At 48.3% G+C, this 19404-nt stretch overlaps 1 protein-coding gene and 1 long non-coding RNA gene across 7 annotated transcripts in view; one reads left to right on the top strand and one right to left on the bottom strand.

The window, feature by feature from the left end:
• PPARA (peroxisome proliferator activated receptor alpha) overlaps positions 1–19404 on the top strand; it is a 91623-nt gene that overhangs the window by 60000 nt on the left and 12219 nt on the right. For all 6 annotated transcript variants that reach the window (XM_034951723.3, XM_034951724.3, XM_008964792.5 and 3 more), the window contains 3 exons: positions 3089–3249; positions 6199–6337; positions 7758–7960. In XM_034951723.3, coding sequence (XP_034807614.1) covers positions 3089–3249; positions 6199–6337; positions 7758–7960 — 503 coding nt within the window. The remainder of the gene's footprint in view (positions 1–3088; positions 3250–6198; positions 6338–7757; positions 7961–19404) is intronic.
• Positions 3953–7954, bottom strand: LOC134730098 (uncharacterized). The gene is made up of 2 exons (XR_010111755.1): positions 7819–7954; positions 3953–6254 (listed from the first exon to the last, which is right to left on the bottom strand). It is a non-coding gene; the product is annotated as an uncharacterized LOC134730098 (long non-coding RNA).

Genomic DNA, 19404 nt, shown 5'->3' on the forward strand with positions numbered 1-19404 from the left:
GGAGGTCTCACTGTGACACCCAGGCTGGAGTACAGTGGCAGCATAATCTCAGCTCACTGTAGCCTCAGCTTCCCAGGGCTCAGGTGATCCTCCCACCTCAGCCTCCCAAGTAGCTGGGATTACAGGTGCACACCGCCGAGCCCAGCAAATTTTTGTATTTTTTGTAAAGATAGGGTTTCACCATGTTGCCCAGGCTGGTCTCAAACTCCTGAGCTCAAGTTATCTGCCAGCCTCGGCCTCCCAAAGTGCTGGGATGACAGGCATGAGCTACCGTGCCCAGACCACTGTTACATTTTCATATGAATAGTTTCACCACATCAAAAAACCCCGTGCTTCACCTATTCAACCCTTCCTCTCCCACCCCCAGCCAGCTCAGAAATGGTTCTTTTTACCATTGCTATAATTTTGCCTTTTCCAGAACGCCATGAATTTGAAATCATATAGTATGTAGCCTTTTCAGACTGACTTCTTTCATAGCAATATGCATTTAAGAGTCATCCATGTCTTTCCATGGCTTGATATCTCATTTCTTTTTACACTGAATGAGTTCCCACTGTCTGTTTGTACCACAGTTTGTATATCTATTCACCTATCTGAGGGCATCTTGGTTGCTTCCAATTTTTGGCAATTAATAAAGCTGACCACGCGCAGTGGCTCACACCTGTAATCCCAGCATTTTGGGAGGCCAAGGCGGGCAGATCACTTGAGGTCAGGAGTTTGAGACCAGCCTGGCCAACATGGTGAAACGCTGTCTCTACTAAAAATACAAAAATTAGCCGGGCGTGGTAATGGGCACCTGTAATCCCAGCTACTTGGAAGGCTGAGGCAGGAGAATCACTTGAACCTGGAGGCAGAGGTTGCAGTGAGCTGAGATCGTGCCACTCCACTCCAGCCTGGGTGACAGAGTGAGACTCTGTCCCAAAAAGAAAAAGAATAAACTGCTGTAAACATGTGTAGGTTTTGTGTGGACAGAAGTTTTCAAATCAGTTGGACAAATACCTAAGAGTGTGATTCCATCATACAGTAAAACTGCTTTGCTTTGTCAGAAACTGCCAGAATGTCCTCCAAGGGGGCTGTCTCATGTTGCATTCCCAGCAGCAATGAATGGGGGTTCCTGTTGCTCCACATCCTCACCAGATTTGATGATGTCAGTTTTGTGGATTTTAGTCATCCTAGTAGGTGTGTGGTGACACCACATTGTTGTTCTCATTCTCAGTGCCCCGATGACATATCATGCTGAGTATTGTTTCATATGCTTACTTGCCATCTGTATATCGTCCTTGCTGAAGTGACTGTTCAGATGTTCAGATCTTTTGCCCATTTTCTTTTCTTTCTTTTTTTTTTTTTTTTTCCTTTTGATACGGAGTCTTGCTCTGTCGCCAGGCTGGAGTGCAGTGGCACGATCTCAGCTCACTACAACCTTTGCCTCCCGGGTCCAAGCAATTCCCCTGCCTCAGCCTCCCAAGTAGCTGGGACTACAGGCACGCACCACCATGGCAAGCTAACTTTTTCTTTTTTTTTTCTTTTCTTTTTTTTTGAGATGAAGTCTCGCTCTGTCACCCAGGCTGGAGTGCATTGGTGCGATCTTGGCTCACTGCAAGCTCCGCCTCCTGGGTTCATGCCATTCTCCTGCCTCAGCCTCCCGAGTAGCTGGGACTACAGGCGCCCCCACCACGCCCGGCTAATTTTTTTGTGTTTTTAGTAGAGACGGAGTTTCACCGTGTTAGCCAGGATGGTCTTGACGTCCTGACCTCGTGATCCGCTTGCTCCGGCCTCCCAAAGTGCTGGGATTACAGGCGTGAGCCACCACGCCTAGCCCCCATTTTTCAATTGAGTTGTTTGTTTTAAGACCTCTTCGTATATTACCACATGTGTGTTGAAAATATTTTCTCCCAGTCTGTGGCTTGTCTTTAATTTTCTTAGCAATGTCTTTTGCAGAGCAGAAGGTTTCATTAGCTTTCATAGATTCCAACTTATATTTTCTCTTTCACGGATTGTGCATTTGGTGTTGCCCACACAGATTTTTATACTGTATTCTGGTGCCATTTACTGAGTTAACAATTGCGGAAGAACTGGAAGAAAGGAAGCAAACAAAACGAGTTCTGCGTGGCACTGTCAGCGCGGGGGCATGGGGAGTCCTGCAGGGTGAGGTATGGGCGGTATGGCAAGGCGCGGGCCCATAGATGTGCAGGTCTGGAGATGTGTGCAGCGGAGATGTGCGGGCCCGAGATGTGCGGGTCCGAGATGTGCGGGTACCCAGAGGTGCAGATCGGAAATGTGGGGGTCCGGAGGAAATGTGCGGATCAGGAGAAGTGCCAGTCCCGAGATGTGCGGATCGGAGATGTGGAGGGCTAGGAGATGCGTGGGTCCGGAGATGCGCAGATCAGGAGATGGGCGAATCGGAGATGCGCGGGTCCAGAAATGTGCGGAGCGGAGATGTCTGGATCAGGAGATGTTGGGGGGTCAGGAGATGCGGGGGTCCAGAGATGCGGGGGTCCGGAGATGTGCGGGTCTGGAGATGTGCAGAGCAGAGCAAAGATGAGCTGATCGGAGATGCCCGGGTCCGGGGATCCACGGGTCCGGAGACGCGCGGGTCGGGAGATGCGTGGGTCCAGAGATGTGCGGGTCCAAAGATGTGCAAATCTGAAGATGTGTGGATGGGAGATGTGCAGGTCCGGAGATGCGCGGGGCGGAGATGTGTGGATCGGAGATGCTCATATCGAAGATGTGGGAATGAGGAGATGTGCGGGGCGGGATGTGTGGATGGGAGACGCGCGGGCCCGGAGATATGCGGGGCGGAGATGTGCGGGTCCAGGGATGTGTGATCTGAGGTGTGTGGGTCCGGAGCTCGGGGTCAGCTCAGCAGCAGTGAGAGCGAGCATGCTGGCTTTGGGAGCACAGCACAATGGCAGCTGTAGGAGTGCAAGAGGGTGTGACCCAGAGGCAGGGCCCGGCCCCGCGTGGGTGTTCTGAGGTTTATGCCTCAGCACTAGAAGCCTCGTATGCGAAATCACATCCTCATAGACCCGGTTCAGACACAGGATAGTGATGCCTGGACTATTCATCCGTCTCTCCTCTTTTTCCCCAGACACGCTTTCACCAGCTTCGAGCCCCTCCTCGGTGACTTATCCTGTGGTCCCCGGCAGCGTGGACGAGTCTCCCAGTGGAGCATTGAACATCGAATGTAGAATCTGCGGGGACAAGGCCTCAGGCTACCATTACGGAGTCCACGCGTGTGAAGGCTGCAAGGTAGAGGGGAGCTGGAACAGGGCCTGGTGGCCGCCACCATCAACTACTTATGGTCACTTTTATAGCAAATGGCAGTCATTACTGAGAGGTTGCAGAAAGTCCCGGATAAGAAACTGACTTCAGGCCAGGCGCGGTATCTCACGCCTATAATTCCAGCACTTTGGGAGACCGAGATGGGTGGATCACCTGAGATCAGGAGTTTGAGACCAGCCTGGCCAACATGATGAAACCCTGTCTCTACTAAAAATACAAAAAAAAAAAAATTAGCCAGGCGTGGTGGTGGGCGCCTGTAATCCCAGCTACTCGAGAGGCAAAGACAGGAGAATCGCTTGAACCCAGGAGCCAGAGGTTGCAGTGAGCCAAGATTGCACCACTGCACTCCAGCCTGGGCAACAAGAGTGAGACTCCGTCTTAAAAAAAAAAAAGAAAGAAAAAAAGAAAAAGAAAAGGAAACTGACCTCAGTGATAGATTAGCCTCTCTTTATAGCACAGAACCCCTGAGAGCGTAAGCCCTGTTGTGAACTGCGTATTTGAGGAATCTAGCTTGTACGCCCCTTATGAGAATCTAATACTTGATGTTCCGAGGTGGAACAGTTTCATCCTGAAACCATTCCTCCCCACCCCCATCTGTGGAAAAATTGTCTTCCATGAAACCGGTCCCTGGTGCCAAAAAGGTTGGGGATTGCTGCTTTAGAGAGTCTAGGACAAATGTTTCCTCTGTGCTTTGTAAATACTTAGAGAAGTGTGTTCTTTAAAAGAAAATAAGCCACATTGGACTGGGTGCGGTGGCTCACGCCTGTAATCCCAGCACTTTGGGAGGCTGAGGCAGCTGGATCACCTGAGGTCAGGAGTTCAAGACCAGCCTGGCCAACATGGCGAAACCCTGTCTCTACTAAAAATACAAAAATTAGCCAGGTGTGGTAGTGGGTGCCTGTAATCTCAGCTACTTGGGAGGCTGAAGCAGGAGAATCGCTTGAACCCAGGAGGTGGAGGTTGCAGTGAGCTGAGATCGAGCCATTGCACTCCAGCCTAGGAGACAAGAGTAAAACTTTGTCTCAAAAAAAAAAAAAAAAAAAAAAGAGAGAAAAGAAAATAAGCCACATTAAGAACATCACTTCATTCGAATACAAGACAGAGAGCCGTTACCATTGATCTCTGGAGCCTCCCTGAAGGCCAGGTGGGGCAGGTGTTCTCATGCTCCTGCTGGGGGAATTGGCCATCAGAGACACAGAGTATCTTGCTTAGGGTCCCACAGCCCCCAGCAGCAGGGACTGGAACCAGAGACTGGCTGCTCCTGCCCCCCGGCAGTTCCTTCCTGCACATCAGGGGCTTCTCTACCCAATTCAAGCGACAGGAACCCCCTGTGCATCTTCATCCTCCTGCTGGCTCAGCCTGCCCTAAACAGATGTGACCCGGGCCAGGAGTGCATGAAGGCAGGCCCTGTTGTCCTGCATGCTGCCAGCTGGACTGGTGGCCCTTCCGTGTTTGTCAGCGTGGTGATGAGGAGAGCTCCTGCAGCAGCGTCCCTTTAGGGTTGCACAGACGTGCTCAAGTCTGGCGCCTTATGTACGTGATATGTGGGAGATCATCATCTGAATGTTTGGTTTGAATCAGAAATCCCTTCTCATGGTGCACGCTGCAGGTGTTCACTAACTTGGAAAATGACACCGCCTTTCTGGCACAATGTACGATCTTGGAACACCAGCATTCTGCCCTGAGCCAGGCTTGGCCTCAGAGGCCTGGGCCACAGGGAGAACCTCACAGCCAGGACACTGTGGCACTCTGCTGTCTAGAAGCCTGTCTCCCCACCCTTCTCATTCTAACCCCATGCGTTCCTCAGCCTCCCCACTGTGCAAGCCTAGGTAAGGACATTATGAAGACGTCAGCCTGCCTCTCACATTCCCCTGCACACTGCTGTCCCTCTCCCGCGGGCCAAGCAGACCCACTGTGGCAAAAATATAGAAGAATGACTTAAAAGCAAAGACAAAAAAGAACCCAAAGCAAAAATGAACTCCTTCGCAAGTTTTCTAACCATATACTTTTGAAAAAGCTCCTTATAAAGTGGCCTTTTCCTTAGGGCCATGATTAATTACTCATTTAGTTTTGTTTTTTATGGACTATTTAGTAACATTGTTTCTTGCTGGGTAGAGTTTAAGATGCTTTTACAAAGCAAGAAAATTGTTTACAAACAGCTGGCTTCCTTTTATTATAATTTTTGTCTTTGAGGGAGTTAATATACTCTTACAAAAATTCTTAGAAAGTCTTTAGTCACAAATATGGAAATGTCATAATGCTGGGGATAGTTACATTCATATACATTGTAACAAGGCTGAGTAACTCTTTGGAAAACTATAATTGTGTTTTCCCAAGTCAGATGAGGGCATTTTGAAATGACTTCGAATGCTGCCTCATTTTATTGTTTTTCACATTAAATGTAACGACATTTAAAGTTCTGTATTTGTCCTAATCATTCCAGACTTCTTAGAAGAACTATTTCTTTCTTTTTTCTTTTTTTTTTTTTTTTTTTTTTTTTTTGAGATGGAGTCTCACTCTGTCGCGCAGGCTGGAGTGCAGTAGCACAATCTCAGCTCACTGCAACCTCCGCCTCCTGGGTTCAAGTGATTCTCCTACCTCAGCCTCCCGAGTAGCTGGGACTACAGACTTACATCACCATGCCCGGCTAATTTTTGTATGTTTAGTAGAGACAGGGTTTCACCATGTTGGCTAGGCTGGTCTCGAACTCCTGACCTCAGGTGATCCACCCACCTCGGCCTCCTAAAGTGCTGGGATTACAGGCATGATCACCATGCCTGGCCTGGAATAACTTTTCTCTAAATTTTGTTCATTTAAAAAGAAACAATAAATGAGCAACAAAAAAGGTGAGTAAAGCAAGTGCGCTGGTTTCTCAGTGGCCCAGGTCTTTAAATCCACTGTGTATTACCCTCACAGGGCTTCTTTCGGCGAACGATTCGACTCAAGCTGGTGTATGACAAGTGCGACCGCAGCTGCAAGATCCAGAAAAAGAACAGAAACAAATGCCAGTATTGTCGATTTCACAAGTGCCTTTCTGTCGGGATGTCACACAACGGTAGGTAAGGTGGCCCTGCACATTTTCCCAGTTCGTTCCTCAGTTCCCCTTCCTTGCTCCAAGGGAACAGATCAAGCTATGGATGAATGTGCTTCAACATTTCACACCCAAGTCATTTTGTAATCAGAGTGGCCTAAGAAAATAAAAGTCGCCCAGGCGCGGTGGTTCACGCCTGTAATCCCAGCACTTTGGGAGGCTGAGGTGGGTGGATCACCTCAGGTCAGGAGTTTGAGACCAGCCTGGCCAATATGGTGAAACCCCGTCTCTACTAAGAATACAAAAATTAGCTGGGTGTGGTGGTGCATGCCTGTAGTCCCAGCTACTCGGGAGGCTGAGGCAGAAGAATCGCTTGAACCTGGGAGGCGGAGGTTGCAGTGAGCTGAGATTGCACCACTGCACTCCAGCCTGGGCGACAGAGGGAGATTCCGTCTCAAAAAAAAAAAAAAAAAGAAAAAAAAAGAAAGAAAGAAAATAAAAGTCTCCCAGGTGTGGTGGTTCACACCTGTAATCCCAGCACTTTGGAGGCCGAGGCTGGTGGATCACTTGAGGTCAGGAGTTTGAGACCAGCCTGGCCAACATGGCAAAACCCCGTCTCTAATAAAAATACAAAAATTAGCTGGGCATGGTAGTGCACACCTGTAATCCCAGCTACTTGGGAGGATGAGACAGGAGAATAGCTTGAACCCGGGAGGCGGAGGTTTCAGTGAGCTGAGATCGCACCACTGCACTCCAGCCTGGGCGACAGAGTGCGACTCCGTCTCAAAAAAAAAGAAAAAAAAAGAAAAAGTCTCAAATAGCTGAGATTCAGTGGTGCATTGGACTCGCTGTTAGAAACTTCAGTGGTAAGACTTTGATACAGAATCGAAAAACCAAGTGGAAGGCACCAAAATGACAGAATGTTCACCTCGTCCATAGGAAGGGTGTACCACTTCAAACATCTCACCACATTATGAATTTCCTTCTAGCCAATCATTTAATAGTTTCAGAACATGCTAATTGTGATGTGAATGTAACTAAAGTAAGTCGTTCATAAGAGTTGCATGTCTACCTTCTGGAAAAAGAAGCAGTTATTATATAAACTCATCCCGAAGCCCCGTTCACCTCCTTCACTCAAAGGTTGATGATGCACCTGATAGTGGTGTGCACCCTACTAATGAGACGAACGATGGTGTCACCTTCAGCCTGCACCTGTTAACGATGGTGTCACCTTCAGCCTGCACCTGTTTAAACATCTACAGTGTATGGAGTTTGAGTTTTTCATCTCTCCATAGTGGAAAGCCGAATAGTAATCAAGGATGGGTCTGAACTGCCTGTGAATTTTCATTCCTGGTTTAAAGTCCTGGGGGAGCCCCTCATCCAGCCCTGTCCGCGCAGTCATGACCTCACTGCTCATGCCTGTGTTTCCCCCTCCAAACCCTAGCGATTCGTTTTGGACGAATGCCGAGATCTGAGAAAGCAAAACTGAAAGCAGAAATTCTTACCTGCGAACATGACATAGAAGATTCTGAAACTGCAGATCTCAAATCTCTGGCCAAGAGAATCTACGAGGCCTACTTGAAGAACTTCAACATGAACAAGGTCAAAGCCCGGGTCATCCTCTCAGGAAAGGCCAGTAACAATCCAGTAGGTGTTTGCGGCTGTTCTGGGTTCTCTTGGCAACATGGAACCAGTGTCGTAGAGGACGATTAAGGACACATGTGTTGAATGTTGAGAAAATTATATTTATCCCACAGTTAAGCAAAGGACAGCGAAGATGGAAACAGTTCATTCTGAGACTCTGAGCTGTAGCTTAACAACAACTCCTTTCTTCTTGCTTGGAGCCACCTCAAAGCTCTTAGCAACTAAGTTATTATACTGGCTATGTAATTAATACACTTAAAAAAAACCTTAATAGCTTACCAAGTACTAAGATGATTTCTTAGGAGCATTTTTTCTTAAATAGAGATAGGTTCTTGCTCTGTTGCCCAGGCTGGAGTGCAGTGGTGCAATCATAGCTCACTGCAGCCTTGAACTCCTGGGCTCAAGCAATCCTCCTGCCTCAGCCTCCCAAGGAGCTGGGACTACAGGTGTGCACCACCACACCTGGCTATGTTTGATGTTGTTGTTGTTTTGTTTTGTTTTTGTTTTTTGGTAGAGATGAGATGTTTCCCAGGCTGGTCTCAAACTCCTGGCCTCAAGTGATCTTCCCACCTCGGCCTCCCAAAGCACTGGCATTACAGGTGTGAGTCATGGCGCCCAGCATTAACTGGATTAAAAAGAAAAAAAAACTGACCAGGCAAGATGGGTCATGCCTGTAGTCCTGGCACTCTGGGGAGGCCAAGGTGGGTAGATTGCTTGGGTCCAGGAGTTTGATACCAGCCTGGCCAAAATGGAGAAACCCCAACTCTACTAAAGATACAAAAATTAGCTGAGCAGGGTGGCACACACCTGTAATTCCAGCTACTCGGGTGGCTTAGGCATGAGAATTGCTTCAACCCGGGAGGCAGAGGTTACAGCGAGCTGAGATCATGCCACTGCACTCCAGCCTGGGTGACAGATCGAGACCCTATCTCAAAAAAAAAATAGAATAATAAAATAAATCCCTACTTTGAGGTGTATTAGTCTGCTATAAAGAAATCCCTGAGACTTGGTAATTTATAAAGAAAAGAGGTTTAATTGGCCCGTGGCCCACAGGCTGTACAGGAAGCTTCTGCTTCTGGGGAGGCCTCAGGGAATTTGACTCATAGCAGAAGGTGAAGTGGGAGTAGGCGTCTTGCATGGCAGGAGCAAAAACAAGAGACACACACTTTTCACCCATCAGATCTTGTGAGAACACTATCACTAGAGTAGCACCAAGAGGATGGTGCTAAACCATTCATGAAGGATCACCCCCATGATCCAGTCCCTCCCCCCAGGCCTCACCTCCACCACTGGGGATTACAGTTCACCATGAGATTTGGGTGGGGACACAGAGCCAAACCATATCATAAGGCTAGAAAAGGAAACCACTTACTTCCCACTCAAAATGTGCTCTTGGTCCTTTCTCCTAAAACTACTCCCTCCCTCTCAGACAAACATGCCTACATTCTTTTTCTGCCTTCAGTGAAAAGACAGTGACATCTTGGGGCTTAGAAAGGGCCACTTGTAAGCCAGGAGCAGTGGCTCATGCCTGTCATCCCAGCACTTTGGGAGGCCAAGACAGGCGGATCACGAGGTCAGGAGATCGAGACCATCCTGGCTAACATGGTGAAACACCATCTCCACTAAAAATACAAAAAATTAGCCGGGCGTGGTGGCGGGCGCCTGTAGTCTCAGCTACTCGGGAAGCTGAGGCAGGAGAATGGCGTGAACCCAGGAGGCAGAGCTTGCAGTGAGCCGAGATCATGCCACTGCACTTCCAGCCTGGGCGACAAAGCCAGCTGTGGCTGGGCGCGGTGGCTCACGTCTGTAATCCCAGCACTTTGGGAGGCTGAGGTGGGTGGATCACTTGAGGTCAGGAGTTTGAGACCACCCTGGCCAACATGGTGAAACCCCATCTCTATTAAAAATACAAAAAATTAGCTGGGCATGGTAGCAGTTGCCTGTAATCCCAGCTACTTGGGAGGCTGAGGCAGGAGAACTGCTTGAACCTGGGAGCTGGAGGTTGCAGTGAGCTGAGATCGCACCACTGCACTCCAGCCTGGGCAACAGAGTGAGACTCTGTCTCAAAAAAAAAAAGAAAGGAAAAGAAAGGACCACTTGTTATAGAAAGCCTGTCTTTTAAGGTAGCTCTGGACCTTTTCAGAGGCAGCCAAATTGCCCCTCATGGCTCGTCCCCCACGTCCCCGCCTGCCTGGCCTAAGTCCTCCTTCCCCCTCCCCAACAGTTAAATAAGTCTTTGTCTCCATTACAAAACAAATCTCAGAGCTACCTTCAAAGAAGAGCCAGCCCTCAGTTGGTGAATGAAGATACTTTGACATTTTCCTATGAGCATAGTGAAACAGGTTTAATTTGTATTAAATAGCTTGAAGCAATCCTTATTGGGAATTACAAGGTGGAATTTTAGTCACAGGAAAATAAAGCATTTCACAAGCTACTTACTTTCATGAACAAACCAAACCTTTTCTTTACTGAGTCCTTTAATTCTTCAGTGAATTCTCCAATTAAATAGGCCGAGACATTTTAGAAGTTTCCAGCAGACACCCACACTAGGCAGCTCCAGAGGCTTGTCCCAATTAGAACTTTCCTGGATTATGAGAGTGAAAGAAAAGGTAACTTTTAGCTTCGAGTCTCTATCCTGGATATGATTAGTACAGCCCAAAATTGGGATGGCTAAAACTTTTGTTTGCCAGCTTATATTTCTCCCTTGGATTTAAGAATTGAAAGCAGGCTGGGCACAGTGGCTCACACTGTAATCCCAGCACTTTGGGAGGCTGAGGCGGGAGGATCACTTGAGGCAATCCAAGAGTTCGAGACCAGGCAACACAAGGAGACCTCGTCTCTACAAAAAATGATTTTTTTAAAAACTAGCTGGGCATGGTGGCATGTGCCTGTGGTCCCAGGTATTTGGGAAGCTGAGATGGGAGGATGGCTTGAGCCCAGGAGTTCAAGACCAACCTGGGCAACATGGCAAGACCACATCTCTACAAAAAATAAAAACATTATCCAGGCATGGTGGCACATGCCTATAGTCCCCGCGACTTGGGAGGTTGAGGAGGATGCCTTGAGGCCAGGAGTTCAAGGCTGCAGCGAGCCACGATCGCGCCACTGCACTCCAGCCTAGGCGACAAAGCGAGACTCTCTAAAAAAAATTCAAAGCAGAGTTAAGTTGTCTTTCTTCCTAACAACCTGCCCCCACCATGGGGTGCAAATGGGACTCCTGGAGTCCTCCTGCACCTCCCCTTGGAGACCACCAAGCTCTGGGAACCCCATCACCTTCAGCTGAGGATCACATGCAGCAACTAGCAGGCAGGAATCTGTTTGCATTTTGGCCTTAAAGAAATAAATAATAGGCCAGGCGCGGTGGCTCATGCCTGTAATCCCAGCACTTTGGGAGGCTGAGGCAGGTGGATCACCTGAGGTCAGGAGTTGGAGACCAGCCTGACCAATATGGTGAAACCCCGTCTCTACTAAAAATACAAAAATTAGCCAGGCATGGTCGTGGGCACCTGTAATCCCAACTACTCAGGAGGCTGAGACAGGAGAATTGCTTGAACCTGGAAGGCGGAGGTTGCAGTGAGCCGAGATCACACCACTGCACTCCAGCCTGGGTGACAGAGCGAGACTCCATCTCAAAAAAAAAAAAAAGAGGGCCAGGTGTGGTTGCTCATGCTTATGCCTGTAATCCCAGCACTGTGGGAGGCAGAGGAGGGCGGATTACCTGAGCTCAGGAGTTCGAGACCAGCCTGGGCAACATGGTAAAACCCCATCTCTACTAAAATACAAAAAATTAGCCGGGCATGGCAGTGTGCGCCTGTATTCCCATCTACTCGGGAGGCTGAGGCAGGAGAATGGCGTGAACCTGGGAGGTGGAGGTTGCAGTGAGCCGAGATCACACCAGTGCACTCCAGCCTGGGTGATAGAGTGAGACTCCATCTCAAAAAAAAAAAAGAAAGAAATGATAGATGAATAGTTTAGGATTGGGGTTCACAATTTGGTTTTCTGTAGAAAAAGAGAACCGGGCACTCTTCCGAGAGTCAGATGCCCTCTTCCACCCACACCCACAAAGCCAGAGCACCACAGGTACCAGTTTTCAAGGCAACCTCCAACCGTCATGTGACTCTTTGTGTTTGATCACACTGTTTGCTCCAAGCCAGGGTTGCGTCCCACCCCATGTCCTTGTCTGTGCACGGACGCTGGAGGCACGGCCCCCTCCTCCCTGCCTAGCCTGCTGACGGGCTTTCCAGAGCTGGCTCCTTCAAGTGCAGGACACCCTCTCTGCTTAGTCTGGGAAAAGGCCCCGTTGGCAGGATGCCCACCACCAGGCCACACTGCCTGAATCTATTGGCAGAGCTCTGGTTTTGTGGCCAAGGTGGGTAGTGGAAGACCATAGCCTGTGTCCCTTACACATCTCAGAAAGCAACGCCATCTGTGGGCAAGAAATCTGTTAGGGAGACCAAGCAGCGGCCGGGAAACACTCACCTTGATCTCTGCCCAGTGGCCCACATCCAGTACCCGTTTCATCAGTTTCCAGCCTGGGTGACCTCACAGCCCCAGCCACGCCCCACAGAGCCTCAGGAAGGCACACTGACCTCAGGGCCGGCGGCTGACTTCATTTCTGTTTGGGGATGAGAGGAGGCACAGTGAACTGTCCAGGCCAGTAAACTAATGGATTCATACGAACCGTAATGAACATGGGCTGTGTGCTGGGGAGGGCAGGCTCGCCTCCTCCCTGCAGGGGCTGCTGGGGTGAAAGCAACCCTGAAATGTTCAAAGCCTTGATGGGGAAGCACAGGGGATGGATAGATTTTAATTTTAAAGCAGCCCTCTGGTTTGCTATAAGTGGGGGACTGAATTTCTCTTTGCAGTGGCCAATGCCTTTCTTCTGTCAAGATCAGCTCATGACCTTCAGATCAGATGACGCAAAGCCCCATGGCTGAGCTGGAACAGGCTAGAATGCTGGGGAGCCTGAAACCAGTGGGGTAGTTGTGGGAGGCCTAGAATCAGCCAGGAGGCTTGGGTCGGGGTTGGAACCGGCCAGGGTGCACGGAGGAGGCTGTGGGGGCAGGGGGAGGCCGCTGCATGGAGCCGCATAGATGCCATTGCTTGAGGAAAGGTGGGCTTTAGCTAAGGGAAGGAGTGAGGGGTGGACGGAGAATGTCTGTGTCCATCTGGACACTGGGACTGTTTGAGCCCCTGAGATTTCAGAACCGTGGGCCAGAAAATGGTCAGGGCCCTTGGTGATGGGGAAGGGCGCCTCTGGGGAACTCACTGCCCCTTGATTTGAGGGTAACACGGATGGAAGCAGAGTCAGGGGGCTGAGGGAGGCAATAAAAATGGGTGCTTTTCAACAGTGTCTAAAAAGATACGATGTTGACCTGTCAGGGGTTGAGAATGTCGTCAGAAGACTTTGGAGGAAGCAACAGAAAATGAGACTGAGGGGCTCGGGCAGAGTCAGTGCCTTCTGTGTGATGCACGCTCATGCACAAATGCGCACACACACACACTCACACATCCGTGCACACACAGGTACACACACATACACGTGCACCCACATGCATGCTCACACACATGCACCCACACTCACACATCCATGCATGCATGTGTACACAAACACACCCACACATACACATGCACCCACACATGTACACAGATGCACCTCCACCCCCATACATGCACATGGACACACACATGCACCCACACGCACACAAGCATCCATGCTCACACGGGTACACACTCACACATCCATGCATGCACGTGTACACACACATACACGTGCACCCACACATGCACACAGACGCACCTCCACCCCCACACATGCACACACACACACATGCACCCACACATGGATACACGCACACTCACACATGTACCCACACCTGTGTACACACACGCATGCTCACACACATGCACCCAGGCACACACAAATCCACATTCACCCATACACTCACACACATGCATACACACACATACAAACACATGCATTCACATAGATGCATACACACACGTACTTACAAACTGCACATATGTGCATATACATGCTCACATGCATGTATATGCACACACACACACCCTCACCTTATGCACACATGTACCCACACACGTACCCACACATATACAAGCATGCACACATATATATACACGCTCACATGCATACCCACACTCACGTGTACACATATGCTTTCACACACACGTGCACACACATGCTCACACACACACACACTTACTGTTGCTCAGGCTTAGCTGCTTTGGGCTTAAGAAGCAAACTGCACCTTCCAAAAAATGAGTGTGGTGTTCAGTTAAACAACCAAATAATTCTTTAGCACTGAATATGTGGACTTTAGAAATTCAAAGTATAAGGTGATAATAACGTTGTCCTGCTACTTTTTAATCTAACAAACATATCAGAACTGACACTCAGTTCAAATGAAGAAAGTAGGAATTGGGCGTGCCATGTGTTTATTTCAAAGATTCTCCTATTGCTCCAAATTGTTGGGGATTATCTTTAAAGTCTTTGAATAGCTTCAGTTATGGAAGATTTTACCCTCTGAGAATAGAACTGAATTTTAGACAAACCCTGAGTCCATTGTAGCTAGACTGGCATGCAAGTTGGGATTAAACAGAGTAAAAGGTCTTGTTTGAAAAAATAAGAAAGGCCGGCTTGGGCAACATAGTGAGACCTCCTCTATGAAAAGTTAGCCGGGCATGGTGGTGTGCGCCTGTGGTTCCAGCCGCTCAGGAGGCTGAGGCAGGAGGATGGAGGTCAAGACTGCAGTGGACTGTGATTGCGCCACTGTACTCCAGCCTGGGTGACAGAGCAAGACCCCATCTCAAAAAAAGAAAAGAGAAAACAGAAAAAAAAAGTTGAGCAAGGAGACTAATTTGTGACATGCAGCTGAACATGGTTTTTAAGACCAGTTTTGAAAGAGGAATTCCAATATTATTCTTAACATTTCAGAAGCTTGGGCATAAGGGTGACCTCCAGGGTGCCGTGTTATAACAGGACTGCTCCTTTCAACAGCTATGACCTTATACCATGTCTTGGGGTGTTGCCTGCCGTGTGACAGTCCAATATTATACCTACTACTTAAGTTGTCTTTAGATTAAAAAATGTGCTTCATATTTTATGCCATTTCTACAAATGTATAGTAAAACATAACCAAGAGAGCTTATTAAATAATTTCATCCAAAGCAGTTCTACCAGTGCTTCACATTTATTTTTTATTTATTTATTTATTTTTGAGACTGAGTCTCACTCTCTTGCCCAGGCTGGAGTGCAGTGGCGCAATCTCGGCTCACTGCAACCTCCCGCTCCTGGGTTCAAGCGATTCTCCTGCCTCAGCCTCCTAAGTAGCTGGGATTACAGGTGCCAGCCACCACACCCGACTAATTTTTGTATTTTTAGTAGACATGGGCTTTTGCCATGTTGGCCGGGCTGGTCTCGAAATCCTGACCTCAGGTCATCCACCTACCTCGGCCTCCCAAAGTGCTGGCATTGCGGGCATGAGCTACTGCGCCTGGTCCACATTTAATTTTTTGCAAAAAGATGACAGCTGCTAACAGAGATGAATTCTCATGAGTGATGTCACTGAGCTTCATAGGCCACATGAGTGTGTGCCGGGACCAGCGTGGCAGCAAGCGGGGCGTTCTGCTCTCGGCATGGAGTGATTGGGGAAAATCTAGGCAGCTTCCTGCCTCACGCTGTTTAAAACCTTTATAATGTGCTTTATTTCATTTATTTGAAATGACTGCCTGTGGTGTCAGATATATTCATAGTCAAGCTTGAGTATAAAAGGCATATTCCAAAGTTAAATATAAGCTGCTGCATAGATTTTTTTGTAAAATGATCTCACCAAGAATGTTTATCCATAAAGTTTAGCGAATTTGCAAGTGTGTTTTTCAACAGCATTTCTCTTTAGCTTTAATATACATTGGTGTCGTCATGGTACCACTCATTTTGAATTCAGTGGTCTCCAGTTTTCCCTGTTCAATGAGGCCCACTTTCTAAAACCAAAGTGATAATTTTATAAAAATGAAATGAGATATTTGTTACCACAGAAGTCCTCATTTATGAGAGTACATCCCCATAGAACTACTCCACGGTGGGCCTCAGGGGCATGCAAGCTGTTTAACGATGCCCCCAGCCTAGAAAGGCCCAGGCTTGGGTGTTCACGCTCCGCTGTTGCCTTCTTGAAATTCATAATCATCTTTGAACAAGGGATCCCGCAGTGTGTGGTGGCTCACGCCTGTAATCCCAACACTCTGGGAGGCTGAAGCGGGTGGATCACCTGAGGTCAGGAGTTTGAGACCAGCCTGGCCAACATGGTGAAACCCCATCTCTACTAAAAATACAGAAATTAACCAGGCATGGTGGTGGGTGCCTGTAATCCCAGCTACTCAGGAGGCTGAGGCAGGAGAATCACTCAAACCTGGGAGGTGGAGGTTGCAGTGAGTCGAGATCACGCCACTGCACTCCAGCCTGGGCAACAGAGCGAGACTCCGTCTCAAAAAAGAAAAACCAAGGGGTCCCACATTTGCATTTTTGCTCTGGGTCCTGCAAATTACGTAGCCAGGCCTGCATTTGTCCTAGGAGATGCTCTACCAAAAAACAATAAATAACACCAAGCATTCTGTAATCAAACACTGTAGGAACCCCTGCTTATCCTAGCCTCATTCTCATTCTGGAAGACTGCACATTTATCATGTTAAAGACTCAGCTAGGGAGGCCCAACTTCATTTAACTCAGTGTTTCTTATTTTTTTAAAACAGAACTCATTTTTTAAAAAAATTATTGGCTGGGCGTGGTGGCTCACGCCTGTAATCCCAGCACTTTGGGACGCTGAGGCGGGTGGATCACGAGGTCAGGAGATCGAGACCATCCTGGCTAACACAGTGAAACCCCGTCTCTACTAAAAATACAAAAAAAAAATGAGCTGGGCATGGTGGCGGGCGCCTGTAGTCCCAGCTACTGGGGAGGCTGAGGCAGGAGAATGGCATGAACCCGGGAGGCGGAGCTTGCAGTGAGCCAAGATCACGCCACTGCACTCCAGCCTGGGCAACAGAGCAAGACTCCATCTCAAAAAAAAAAAAAAATTATTTAACACCTTTATTTCTGCTGAATGTACTTTAGAAAGATTGAGTGATTTGAATAAAGTGACGGTGGCCTAAGAGTCTATTTTCTGGAATTGAGGGAATACTGCCATCGATCCTTGAAAAATATTTATTTAGTTCCTCCTAGAGGCCGGGCACAGTGACTCACGCATGTAATCCTGGCCTGCACTTTGGAAGGCTGAGGTGGACAGATTGCCTGAGCTCAGGAGTTCAAGACCAGCCTGGGTAACAAGGTGAAACCCGTCTCTACTAAAATACAAAAAATTAGCTCGGCGTGGTGGTGTGTGCTTGTAATCCCAGTTACTCGGGAGGCTGAGGCAGGAGAATTGCTTGAACCCAGGAGGCGGAGGCAGAGGTTGTAATGAGCTGGGATTGCACCACTGCACTCCAGCCTGGGCAACAGAGCAAGACTCCGTCTCAAAAAAAAAAAAAATTATCTAGCCCCTCCTAGAAATGTTAATTCCTTAAATCTGAGCTTCAGCTTTCTGTGAAGCAGAATTATCTCCAAACTTTAACAAACAATGGTCAGAACTGTTTTTAAGGTCTTGGAGAGGGATCATTTTCAGTCTTCATTAATCAGACTTGAGATTATTTAGAAACTTGGCTCTGAATATTGTATTCAGAATGTTTTCACTCATTTGTGAGTAATTTTTTAAATATCCCCTTTCCTCAGATGCAGAATCAGGGTTTTTTGTCCAGCATTATGTTGCAAGTCCTGGTTCTGTTGAAACATTCCATACCATCTGTGTGATGGTTATCGGCACCTCCACCGGTGCCCTGAAGACAGTTTTGTGCTGTGAGTCCAGAAACAGGAAACACTTCAGGCTGTGTGTCAGAAGCATTGTCAGTGGTTGTGTTTTGCCCACTGGCAGGGGGCATTCTTTAAATCCCTGGGATGCTTCTGCGCTCTGGGCTCCACTGTTCCAGCAGTGATTAGAAATAACGCTGTAGGCCGGGCGCGGTGGCTCACCCCTGTAATCCCAGCACTTTGGGAGGCTGAGGTGGGCAGATTACCTGAGGTCAGGAGTTCGACACCAGCCTGACCAACATAGTGTAACCCCGTCTCTACTAAAAATACAAAATTAGCTGGGCGTGGTGGCGCATGCCTGTAATCCCAGCTACTCAGAAGGCTGAGGCAGGAGAATTGCTTGAACCTGGGAGGCCGAGGTTGCAGTGAGCCGAGATTGTGCCATTGCACTCCAGCCTGGGCAACAAGAGCAAAACTCTGTCTCAAAAGAAAAAAGAAATAACACCTTAGCCCACTGCATTATTGACCCGTGTCTGCATGAGCTGTGGACCACATTATAATCAGAGAGATCCCTCAGATGCTGTCACTTTCCTGCTCTACCCGCAGATGTAAATTTCAGCCAACAGCAGTGTTTGTGCTCATTTTCCCCGGCTCTCCCACACATGTAATCCCTTCTGAGCATGTTGGCTTCAAATAATATGGCCAGCCACCTCTTCCACCACAAGATCTTCAGGAAATGGCAGGCCACTGGGTTTACATGCAGATGGCATGGGAGCACACAAGGCACGGCTGTGGGGAGTTGGCACTTACTCCAGAATATGGAGCACTGAGTGAAGGTTTCAGTCTCCTGCACTGAGAGAAACAAGGGCGTTCCGCGGCTTTTCCACTTTATCTCTAAAGAGTTTCACAACGCTTGTTTGCCGATTTCTACATAGGTGCCAACTTTCTGAGTTGTATGTATTTACATGCCAAATGTATTCATTGAGCAGCGTTAAATAATGGTGTTCACCCCTAAAGTGCATATACTGGTAAAATTAAGAATGATCGTAATTAAGCCTCTTGCAATAGTCATTAGTTCAGAGAATATTTAAGAATATTAAAGGTGCTTTGCTAATATCCTCGTTAGTTTTGTTTTGACAAAATCAGTACTTCAGTTTCTTGTTTCTTTTTGTTTTTTGAGACGGAGTCTTACTCTCGCTCTGTCGCCCAGACTGGAGACTGGAGTGCAGTGGCACGATCTTGGCTCACTGCAACGTCCACCTCCCAGGTTCAAGCGATTCTCCTGCCTCAGCCTCCCGAGTAGCTGGGGTTACAGGCACACACTATGCCTGGCTAATTTTTTTTTTTTTTGAGACGGAGTCTCGCTCTGTCACCCAGGCTGGAGTGCAGTGGCGCAATCTCGGCTCACTGCAAGCTCCGCCTTCTGGGTTCACGCCATTCTCCTGCCTCAGCCTCCCGAGTAGCTGGGACTACAGGCGCCCGCCACCACGCCCAGCTAATTTTTTTGTATTTTTAGTAGAGACGGGGTTTCACCATGCTGGCCAGGCTGGTCTCGAACTCTTGACCTCAGGTAATCCACCCACCTCAGCCT

This window comes from Pan paniscus, chromosome 23 (assembly GCF_029289425.2).
Source record: "Pan paniscus chromosome 23, NHGRI_mPanPan1-v2.0_pri, whole genome shotgun sequence".
Taxonomy (NCBI): Eukaryota; Metazoa; Chordata; class Mammalia; order Primates; family Hominidae; genus Pan; species Pan paniscus.